The 12,478-nt window shown below is 36.4% G+C and overlaps 1 protein-coding gene across 2 annotated transcripts in view; it reads right to left on the bottom strand.

The window, feature by feature from the left end:
• Positions 1 to 12,478, bottom strand: part of LOC306863922 (seizure 6-like protein) — a 54,430-nt gene that overhangs the window by 851 nt on the left and 41,101 nt on the right. For both annotated transcript variants that reach the window (XM_079407520.1, XM_079407521.1), the window contains exons 6-16: positions 12,133 to 12,304; positions 11,885 to 12,054; positions 10,127 to 10,321; positions 6,025 to 6,163; positions 5,600 to 5,796; positions 2,324 to 2,518; positions 2,015 to 2,206; positions 1,721 to 1,915; positions 1,300 to 1,335; positions 968 to 1,082; positions 633 to 738 (exon numbers count right to left, since the gene is read on the bottom strand). In XM_079407520.1, the coding sequence (XP_079263646.1) occupies positions 633 to 738; positions 968 to 1,082; positions 1,300 to 1,335; positions 1,721 to 1,915; positions 2,015 to 2,206; positions 2,324 to 2,518; positions 5,600 to 5,796; positions 6,025 to 6,163; positions 10,127 to 10,321; positions 11,885 to 12,054; positions 12,133 to 12,304 (1,712 nt within the window). The remainder of the gene's footprint in view (positions 1 to 632; positions 739 to 967; positions 1,083 to 1,299; positions 1,336 to 1,720; positions 1,916 to 2,014; positions 2,207 to 2,323; positions 2,519 to 5,599; positions 5,797 to 6,024; positions 6,164 to 10,126; positions 10,322 to 11,884; positions 12,055 to 12,132; positions 12,305 to 12,478) is intronic.

A 12,478-nucleotide genomic window follows, 5' to 3' on the forward strand; every position in this document is an offset into this window, starting at 1 on the left:
TTTTCAGGTGCTACACTAAACTGGGTGGTTTCCAAGGGGTTCTGGCTGATTGCTTTGGAGTTACTAGGTGGTTGCTAGGGCGTTTTGAGTGTTTTCAGTTGCTATGGGGAGCTGGGTGGTTTCCAGGGTGACGCGTTGTAGTTTTCAAGGGATTCTGGTGTTCAGTTGCTATAGTAATCTGGGTGGTTTCCAGGGTGGCACTATGTAGTTTCCATGGAGTTCTGGCTGGTTGCTAGGGAGTTACTAGGTGGTTGCTAGGGTGTTTTCAGTTGCTACGGTGAGCTGAGCTGGGTGGTTTCCAGTGTGACGCTATGTAGTTTCCAAAAGGTTCTGGCTGATTTCTAGGGAGTTACTAGGTGGTTGCTAGAATGTTTTCAGTGTTTTCAGTTGCTACGATGATCTGACTGGTTTCCAGGGTGGTGCTATGTAGTTTCCAAGGGATTCTGGCTGGTTATTAGGAGTTAGTAAGTGGTTACTAGTTGGCGCTAGGTGGTTGCTCAGATGTTTTGGATGATTCTTATGCAGTTGCTATGGTGCTCTGGGAAGTTTGCCAGAGCAAAGCAATGTAGTGGTTCTGGGTGGTTGCCAAGTACTTGGTAGGCGGTTGCTAGGGTGTTCTGCGAGATTCTCACCCCTCCAGTCTCATAGAGAGGGTTGTCAAACTCGGTTTCCACGGTGATCTGGCTGTAGGGATGCGGATACATCAGAGGAAGTCTCAGGTTTGAATGATAACGGCACCTGAGGAACAGAGAAGAGAATTTGAAGGGCTCAAGCGCAGCACATGTTCTGGTGTTCACAGTGTTTTATTATTACGCTTCAAACCATTACATGCTTTATGAAGGAACCAATCTCATTTCACAAGCGGTGGCTCTAAGCACCGTTTCATTAGTACAAGTAGCTTTGAGCTAAGTGCCCATGCTCTTTACTGTTGTGCAGTTAGTAAATACTAAAGAGCTGTATTGCTCACCTGGTGACGTAGATGTAGGCTCCTCCCAGTAAAACAGACACCAGCAGCACCAGGATAAATATTGCTAGAGCCATACTTCCCCCATCAAAAGAAGAGTCTGCCGTCGCCTCAGCCACTAAACAAGATACAAGGATGATATACGTTAATAATTCATTTGCACCTGCATTACCCTCTACAACTATCAAATATTATAAATATATAATCTCTCTCATACAGTAACAATGCACTTTTTCTGCTTGTGATATTAAAAGGTACACACTTTACAATATAAAAGATACGATATAAAAAAGCTAAACCTTTGCTTAAATTAGTATATTACAAATAAAACTTACCCTCTAGTGCATGATTGCTAGAGCATTCAGGATTGGCTGAAATATATTAGGTGAAAAAATGAATACATACTTCAGCATTTAATGTATAATATAAATGTTTTTGTTTCATATTGTTTTTTTAAGTAACGGTGATCCCAAAATGGCAATCCAAACATTTGTACTTTGTTTTCTATTTATTCACTATTTATTTATTACTACCAAATGAAGCTGCATTACAGACATTTTATGAATATTCTAAATATTCTTAGAATATATTTAATGTTTAAATATAAATTCTTTGAATACTAATTTGAAAACTAAAATAACAATTATTATTATTATTATATAAAATAAATAAATCCATAAATAAATCTTGGTATAAAGGGTTAACCCTTTAAATTTTTTGTACATATTTTTAGTAAATACCATAAATGGTTCTTACCTCTGCAAAGAGGTAATGGACCACTCCAAAAAGAGGGATTTCCCAGAATGCACTTGATGGCCATCTCACCAATGAGCTCATACCCTTGGTAGCACATGAAGGTTAGAGACTCTCCCGGTAGGTAAAGCCTTTTAGACAAAATCTGGTAGCCATTGTCAGGAAGGCCGGGATTCTCACAGGACACGGACTCTTCCGCTAATATACAGGGAATTAAATCAGGAATAACTGAGGGATTAAACAGGAGCTAAAACATAAAATACAGAAATTTTGGACAAAACATTTGTGGGAACTCACACACGCAATGAGGCAAGCGAGACGTCCAAACAGGAGTGCCGGGTTCTCGACCATAGCAAGTGAGAGTGGCGCCGCCCTGCAGGACGTATCTGGGAATGCAGCTGTACTGGATAGTGGTACCAACCAAAAGTTTGGGATCAGACAGCGTGCGTGTGGAGTGCTCCACGTGTCCAGGGTCTGTGCAGTACATAACTAATGAGGGGAAGCGAGAAAAGGAGACACAACTGAGAAGGATGACATTTGAATCTGCTGAAAGTAAAAGCTCTTCAGACTCTAATTAGCAAAGACACCCAACTGTGCTTGACTCACTCTTCTCACAGAACGGAGGCTGTGTGTTCCAGCTCAGGTCCACCTGACAGGTCAGGGTTTCACTGCCCACCAGGTCATACCCCGGGTCGCACTGATACGTGATATGAGCTCCACGCACCAGCGCCGCGTGAGAAGTGGTCTTCCAGCCGTTCTGAATCTCAGGGAGGTCTGGACACGAGTCGTTGCGTGACACCTCTGAAAAAAGAAGAAAAATGATTTAACCTCTTCTATTCATCACACAGAAAGTCTCTCCGTTTATTGAATTTTTATGATATTAATTGAAAAAAAAAATACAGGAGAATAGCAAAACAAATTGTCACCACTTCACCTCCTAGTTGACTGTTATATATATATATATATATATATATATATATATATATACCAAAACTTTTTGGTACGTACGTGTACAACATGTCGCCGTATACTAAGACAACAGGCTACTTCATTATATTTACTTTACCTGTTAGTGATGACTTAATTATTTAATGTATATGTTTAAATAAATATTTTATGAAACAAGTTATGACTCTAAATTATTATATTTCAACAGCAAATAGAAACGGTATAATTTAGAAGTTAAATTATAATTTTTTTTACATGTTTGTATACAATTGTTAAATTTGAGTGTTGATTGATATAGTTAAAAATAAATAGTAATTGAATTTAAGTTTGGCCTCTGCTGTTAATTGTAACCTTATATTAATGTAAAAGGACTCCCTATAGTTTAGAGCAGAAGCTGAGGTAGATTTTTATCCCTAAGAAAATTTTAATTTAATTGAATTTATTTTAAGAAAGAGCAATTTGTTCAGTAAAACATTGGCAAAAAAAATAAAAAAAGCAACTTATGTTTAGTTTTCTTTCTCCTCCTGTACCGAAACCACACCGAACTGTGACATCAAAACCGAGGTACATACTGAACCATCATGTTTGTGCACTGTTACACCTCTATATATATATATATATATATATATATATATATATCTATACACACACACACACACACACACACACACACACACACACACACACACACAGGATAGCAAAAAGTAAAAATAATAAATATTTATATCTACCTAGGACATAATTTAAAAGGTGTGTTATTATATCTTCTAAGTGACTGGACAATTTTTGCCTAGCAGATAATAAAGATCCCATTAACTCACATTAAACGAGAGATATGACTCATAAAGACCAGAATATCACATGAGGGTGGATTTTATTGACTTAGGACAGTAAGTAACCACCCACAACACCCTAGCATTTCGGAGGCGACTTATGCATGAGCAAGCACCACACTCATTTTTAGGAAATGTAAAATCTAGTTTTATATTATTTTTGGCCTTTCGGGCATCAAAAAGTCAAGTTGAACTTGCTTCGCTCACAGGAACGTGTGTAGGAGCATGTGCGCTAACCGCTAGGTCACAAATCTGACACTTTCAGTTCTTTATTCATAAGATTTCAGATCTTGTAGTTGACAAAAAAAATCATAAATAAATGTAAAAGGCCTGAGTAAATGAATTTTTTATTTTAAAGGCATTCAGAAGAGTGTTCCAACAGATCAGTTATTCCTAGCATAGCTGGATGTTCGTGTACGCTTCTTTGGTGGCTTCTTTAGATTCCACATGCACTCAGTTCATGAGCGGTTTTGATCAACAGCAAATCAGCCGTCATTGTGAATTCACAGCGCGTCTGTGACCTTTATTCAGCTGGGAACTTTATCCTCTACCATTATACGAACATAAAAAGAGTATCTCTGTTTTTTTAGTTCAAGCCATTACTGGAGATTGCATGGTAACGCGCTCTCTCTGTGTGTGTGTGTGTGTGTGTGTCCTATGGGAGAGGATAGAGACACAACTAAATGTGAATGAATGAGGGCAGCCAGGAGAGAAGGAGGAGAAGAGGATGAAGGGAGATTTCAGGAGCTGAAAATAGTTGCGTCTGTGCAAAAAAAAATTGAAATGCATCTCGACCGCTTGAGAACATAATGGATCGGTTGAAGTCATTTGAAAAGAAAGAGTTGCATTGAGATTCTCTCTGTGTGTTCGTGACACTCATACGAGACAAAAGCTTGTTCATAAAGCTTGTCTTTAGTTGGGAAATTAAATGTGTCTTTATACTGTGATGGACTAATTTAGTTTAGCCAGACTTTTGACTAACAACATAAAGTCTGCTGTGTTGTTAGTGCTATCTGAAACTTTGTTAGTGTTTGTTAATTGAAATGAAGCTGAAATGAAATAAAATATAAATATTAGATGGAAAATGTAAACTTAAACTTGAAATAAAACTTAAATAAAACATGTTTAAATTGAAGTACTACAATTATTAAAACTGAAATATACTATATATATATATATATATATATATATATATATATATATATATATATATATATATATATATATATAAATAAATACATTTTAGATGAAAAACTTTAAATACATTTTTTTTTCATACATTTTTTTCATTTCTATATTTTTGTATTTCAGATTTAGGTTTAGTAATTTTAGTACTTCAGCTTAAACTACTGATTTGAAGTTTTTCATCTCATTTATTTTAGTACTTAAACTTAGTTTAATTTTATTTCAGTTCTTTGAAATGGCAACATTTCTAATTTAACAGGATTAAAATAATAAATAACAATAATAATAATTCATTACATTTATATAGCGCTTTTCTGCTTTTCTAAGCACTCAAAGCGCTCTACATTGTCAGGGGGTATCTCCTCATCCACCACCAGTGTGCAGCATCCACCTGGATGATGAGACGGCAGTCATAGTGCACAGGAACGCCCACCACACACCAGCTTACTGGTGGAGAGGAGACAGAGTGATGAAGCCAATCAGCAGACATGGGGATTGTTAGGAGGCCATGATGTTCAGAGGCCAATGGGCAAATTTGGCCAGGATGCTGAGGTCACAACTCTACTCTTTTCGAAAGACATCCTGGGATTTTTAATGACGACAGAGAGTCAGGACCTCGGTTTAAGGTCTCATCCGAAGGACGGTATATAACACTAAAATAACATTGCTCTGGTCCACAATGCAGTTTCTTTTGGCCAAAAGACAGACAATCTATCAGGTAACCAACCACTGTTTGTATGACGTTTATGGGCAGGTTAATATGAAGTATTCTCCAAGACATCTTGCTTATTATGCAAACCAAACTCTTCAGTTCCAGACAATCAGATTTTGAGAACACTCTTGCCATTTTGTGTGCATGAGACGGAGTCTAATTTATGCCTTTTAACTGTGTTGCAATTAGCTCAAGTGTCCTTACCCATGTAGTTGATGATGAAACCCTCTCCTTTCCCAAAGACCAGGCCAGCTGGGTCTGAGTGGAAGGTGATGGTGAGGTCAGGGGTCGAGGAGGACATCTTAAACGGGCTGGTTCCCCCAACAAACTGCCCCAATATACGTGTTGTGACCTCATCTCCATCCAAAATGGTTAGCATATCACTGTCGCTGAGATTCAAGCTAATGAGAGAGATAGAAAGAGACAGTGGGCGAGAGGTGAGGGGTTTGTGTGGGAGGAAATGAGAAAATGAACGAGTCATTCAGGCAGTTTGGTGAGTCATCGCATCCAGCAGGTCTGTGGGCTTTGTTCGATTCCAGCAGCAGCAGCTTGACTCGTCAGCCAGGAAAACATCCAAAGCAGCAGACTTTGCTGTTGTTTTCAGAACAGAATGTTCCAGAAGGACTTACAGCTGCACGTCCAGCAGGACGCGCTTCTCCTCGCCGACGTGAATCCTCCAGCTGCAGTCCTCGCCCTCCCCGTACCATTCGGGCCAGTTTGGGGACAGGATAACGCCGCTGGGGCCGGACAGGTCACCGCCACAGAGAGCTGCAGAGAGGCCACACAGACACGTCGCATTGATTTCTCTGTCACATTGTTTTCTGTCTCACAATTCAGTGAAGCAAATCTCAAAAGACTGTCATGTCATAATTAGCATATACTGTATATATATATATATATATGTGTGTGTTTGTGTATGTATATGGCATTTATCTGTCATTTTTTTTTACAAGTATACTTGTTTTAATTACTTGTCCAATGTTCTGTTAAATATCATTATTTAGTACAAATATGTGACCCTGGAGCACAAAAGCAGTCTTAAGTCGCTGGGGTATATTTGCAGCAATAGCCAACAATACATTGTATGGGTCAAAATTATAAAAAAAAATGTATGCCAAAAATCAATAGGATATTAAGTAAAGATCATGTTCCATGAAGATATTTTGTAAATTTCCTACCATAAATATATTAAAACTTAATTTTTGATTAGTAATATGCATTGCTAAGAACTTCATTTGAACAACTTTAAAGGAGATTTTCTCAATATTTAGATTTTTTTGGACCCTCAGATTCCAGATTTTCAAATAGTTCCTAACATATAACATATATCCTAACAAACCATACATCAACGGAAAGCTTATTTATTCAACTTTCAGATGATGTATAAATCTCAATTTGTAAAAAAAAAAAAAAAAAACACTTATGATTGGTTTTGTGGTCCAGGGTCACATATATTCAATATTAAATGAAATACTGGGTATATTTATTACAATAAATAACTATAATAATATTTTATTTTAATATCTTTTAATATTTTATTATATTGAAGTATAATAAAAGACAGTATACACACACAGGTTTCTGTATTTTTTTAATTTCTTATTTTAAAATATTATTATGCATCCAAAATTTAGTTTAATATCAATTTATATAATTTCATTCTAAATTCTTCATAATTTACTTCATAATAATTATTAAAGATAGTGTACATTATATATAGTGTATATATATATATATATATATAGTGTATATATATATATATATATATATATATATATATATATATATATATATACACTCACCGGCCACTTTATTAGGTACACCTGTTCAATTAGTTGCTAATCAGCCAATTACATGGCAGCAACTCAATGCATTTAGGCATCTAGATGTGGTGAAGATGATTTGGTGAAGTTCAAACTGAGCATCAGAATGGGGAAGAAAGGGGATTTAAGTGACTTTGAACATGGAATGGTTGTTGGTGCCAGACGAGCTGGTCTGAGTATTTCAAAAACTGCTGATCTACTGGGATTTTCACACACAACCATCTCTAGGGTTTACAGAGAATGGTCTGAAAAAGAGAAAGTATCCAGTGAGCGGCAGTTGTGTGGACGAAAATATCTTGTTGATATCAGAGGTCAGAGGAGAATGGGCAGACTGGTTAGAGATGATAGAAAGGCAACAGTAACTCAAATAACCACTCGTTACAACCAAGGTATGCAGAATACCATCTGAACACACAACACGTCGAACCCTGAAGCAGATGGGCTACAGCAGCAGAAGACCACACCGGGTGCCGGTCCTGTCAGCTAAGAACAGGAAACGGAGGCTACAATTCACACAGGCTCACCAAAATCAGGCAATAGAAGATTGGAAAAACGTTGCCTGGTCTGATGAGTCTCGATTTCTGCTGCAACATTCAGATGGTAGAGTCAGAATTTGGCGTAAAGAACATGAAAGCATGGATCCATCCTGCCTTGTCTCAAAGGTTTAGGCTGGTGGTGGTGGTGTAATGGTGTGGGGGATATTTTCTTGACAAACTTTGGGCCCTTTAGTACCAATTGAGCATCGTTTAAACGCCACAGCCTACCTGAGTATTGTTGCTGACCATGTCCATCCCTTTATGACTACAGTGTACCCATCTTCTGATGGCTACTTCCAGCAGGATAATGCACCATGTCACAAAGCTCAAATCATCTCAGACTGGTTTCTTGAACATGACAATGAGTTGACTTTACTCAAATGGCCTCCACAGTCACCAGATCTCAATCCAATAGGGCACCTTTGGGATGTGGTGGAACGGGAGATTCGCATCATGGATGTGCAGCAACTGCGTGATGCTATCATGTCAATATGGATCAAAATCTCTGAGGACTGTTTCCAACACCTTGTTGAATGGGCAACGATTAAAATTTCTAATTGCGATTAATTGCATGATTTTCATGCAATTAATTGCATTATGTACAAAATTCAATAATGAATTCAAAAGTAGTGTATTGTGCACTTTTTTTCATTTAAAAGTACTGCTATATGAACAAAAGTGCAATAACATTTGGTGTGCAAACACTTTAAACAAATAAGGTGCTTTTTGCAGTATTCCTTTTACATAGTAGCAATTAAAATATTTCTTATAAATCTCAACTTAAACATTAACGTAATGAAATTAAATATAAAACCAAAGCTATTTGCCACTACCAGGGTATTAACAGTATTATAGAAAATGTTTTATAGTTTGATTTAGAAAAACAAGTTATGCTTAGAGTCCAGAGCCTCGATCATAACATTATAACAGGCACCTTCCGAGTAGAGACCTGCACGATCGCGGGACCCAACGCAACAGAGTGCAGCAAGACTTGATGGGCGAGTGCTGGTGCGGTTCGTTTAGCCGGCCCTGGCTCTGTTGGAAGAGGTAGGCCAGAGAGCGGTTCAGTTGGGCTCAGGCGCGGTACGCATGTAGTGTGAACACTAACCACGCCAGAGCGCTGAACTTCTGATACGTGCAGCATGAGTGCGTGAACATTTCTGAGCGGCGAGAGTGATAGATCTATAAAGCATTATATTGTGAGCGCGCCGTGTGTTACGCGTCCCAAACGACTCAAAATAAACCACAAAGTTAACAAAGCGATGCTGTCTACACGTGCTATCAGAAACTTCCTATTTCCCACTTATGAAGTCATGATTCTCCTCCTGTGACCCATGGTTTGTCTGTATGTGAATTCAAAATAATAATAATAACAATAAAAAATTAATGCGCGTAATAATTGTCGGCATTAATTAATGCGTTAATGCAATAATAATGAGTTAACTTGCCCAGCCCTAATATATTTATACAGTATATATATATATATATATATATATATATATATATTGATTATTCTGTCACATTTTTAATTGTATTGTTTATTGTGATTTTATTTGTTAATTACAATATTAAGTGAAATATTGGGTATATAATTACAATAAATATTATATTTCCAACAATTATATATTTTTGTATGTATGAGTGTGTGTATATAAAAATATAATATAAATTATATATACATAAGGAATATATTTATTATGATTATTCAATAAATTATACATACAATATATGTATAATTGTAATTTGCCCATATATACATATATACACACTGTATACACACTCTGTAAAGATTTTTATTATATTTACATTCTTAACATTTCATATTCGATTCTATTATAGTCAAAATGCTGCTTCAGAATGCTCAACACAGTAAGATTTGTCCTCTAACAATCTCTGATTTGTGGCCTGTGCATTTGTTTGTGAAACTCCAGACTCCAGTATGCTGCATTAATTATGATATTAATTGCATGTGGCACCCAAGCGTTAACAAGCATGTGTAACGCACCATGTTGGGGATGACCAGCGTTACGTTCAGCTGTTATCTGTTACGACCTAATGCCAGTCACAGGAAACCTCAATTATCCCCGTTAAAGATGAATTACAACAAGGTTAAATACAGGGCAACAACTAAAAGTCATTGACTACTGATGATCAGGCCAACAATTTTCATCAGCCTAACAGCAAAAAATATATTTGTTTAAAAAGCACTTCTTAGATCAAAGGCTGTTTTTGAAAATTAACATACCATTAATATTCAATACAATTACAATAGCATAATTAGAGAAATGTTTTAATTAGCTTCAAATCAAAGGATAAATGTTGTCTGGCAGTGATGTGTGTTGTGTTGCATGTAGGGTAATGTAATCCTCTACCTTTGCAGAGGGGCTCTGTGTCGTTCCAGTAGGGGTCTCGTGTGTTGATGCACTCGATGATGGGCGGCCCCTGCTCCAGCGAGTGCCCGGGGTCACAGGTGAACTGCACCACCGTCCCCACGCCGTAAGTCGGGTCAGTCGAGCTGAAGTTTCCATTTTGGATGTACGGCTCGTAGCAGTGGCCCTTCTCAAATGCTAAATGTGAACAATTAGAACAAGCTCTGTTAGACATGTAGATTTATTTATTTGGCAGAAGCTTTAATCCAAAACGACTTACAGTTGAGAAATGCAAGTGATTCATCAAAAGATGGCAATAAACAAAGAAGTGCCAGTTATACAAGTTTTCAGTGATCGTTCAAAATAGTAAAAGCTAGGACAGGAAGGGATTAAGGGATAATGAGAGCATAGAGAATTAATTTATTTATTTTTTACAGGATGCGGTTAGCTAAAGTAACAAATGAAATCCAGAGAAACATGTCAGCTGGATTAGCTATACTTAATGTACAAATGTTATTGCATGAGATTTAAGATATAAAAATAAGAGATATTAAGAAACAAGATACAATATCAAACAAATTTTATTTATGTTTAAAGAAAGATAGCATACTTTTAACAAGTAACAACGTAACAAAAAGAACATTTATTTTAGGTTTTAAATGGTTTCCAGATGTAAAATGTTAGTCGAACATGTTCCTGAGAGCAGTTGGTTTATAGTAATTGAAAAAACTGTATATATTTTATCTAATGCACTGAAATGTACACATTTTTAAGTGTTACTTAACCCTCCGATGCATGATGTCTACTACAATTTGGCAGGTCTTTCTCCAGCTTTTTTAAACATTCAGGTTGTTATGTTACGTTTACATGTCACTGTCTTCTTGATTGTATTTATTTATGACAACAAACAACTCAAAATAGCTGATGAAAGTGGTGATGCATAAAATACGAAATACTTTTTCAGTACAGAGATGTGTCTCTCAAAATACAGCAGACAAATTGCTTAATTTTATATATGTGACCCTGGACCACAAAACCAGTCTTGAGTGTAAATTTTTCGAAATTGAGATTTATACGTCATCTGAAAGCTGAATAAATAAGCTGAGATATTTGTTTAAAGATTTTTTTAATATTTGGCCGAGATACAACTATTTGAAAATCTGGAATCTGATGGTGCAAAAAAAATCAAAATATTGAGAAAATCGCCTTTAAAGTTGTTCAAATGAAGTTCTTAGCAATGCATATTACTAATCAAAAATGAAGTTTTGATATATTTACGGTAAGAAATGTACAAAATATCTTCATGGAACATGATCTTTACTTAATATCTTAATGATTTTTGGCATAAAAGAAAAATCTTTCATTTTGACCCACACAATGTAATTTTGGCTATTGCTACAAATATACCCCAGCGACTTAAGACTGCTTTTGTGCTCCAGGGTCACATATGTAAAATTAAGCATGTTTAAAAAATTAAGTAAACTTTAATTATTGTATAAAGATTACGTTTATACAACAATTAATTTGTTTTTTACAATAATTAAGGTATTTTTCCTAAAACATCAAACATACATATTTATGTTTTATCTATTTATAGACCCAAATATTATTAATAACCTAAAAGTACTGTATTTATTTATTTAAAACATTAAGCAATTTAAATACGGTTTTCCTTTCCTTTACCTTCCTGATTTAATATTTTATGCATCAGGGATGTGTTTGCCCAACATGTTTGGTGTTACAGAAATGAAAGTGGTCTACCTTCATAACGTATATTGAATCCAGTGTTGAGACTGTTAGGTTGTTCTGTTATAAACTGGACCCGAACAGCCGGACCTTCACTGATCACTCCCTCAAACGGGATGGGACCACCACGCCCGGAATCAAACAGGACCACCGAACCCGCATCAAGGCCGCTCCATAAGACCAGCCTGTATCATGGGAGAAGGCCTGAGTCTCTAACATACATATAAAACGCATTCATTGATTTAGATGACACATGCATTTACCTGTCTGTCGGGCCCAACACCATTCTCTCCAAATGCAGGTGCAGCCTTTGGCCGTTTGGAGCCTCCAGGGACCAAGAGCAGCTGCGGTCCAGGGTGCTGTTAGGGCCTGAATGGGGAGAGGGGGACAGCACCCGGCCCACCGTGGCGTTTTTTACAACCCCTCCACACAAAGCTTGAAGAGAACATAATGGAAAATGTGTCACTAGCAGTAAGGTTCATGATTTACTTTTTGAAATAAATAATAATGAAAGAAAATATATATAATAAAATATTTTAAAATAATAAAAAGTACAATTAAGTGGAAATTATTGATGTAATTATTATTTTAAATTGCATTTAAACATGA

The sequence above is a fragment of the Barbus barbus genome (assembly GCF_936440315.1).
Source record: "Barbus barbus genome assembly, chromosome: 45".
NCBI classification, from domain to species: Eukaryota; Metazoa; Chordata; class Actinopteri; order Cypriniformes; family Cyprinidae; genus Barbus; species Barbus barbus.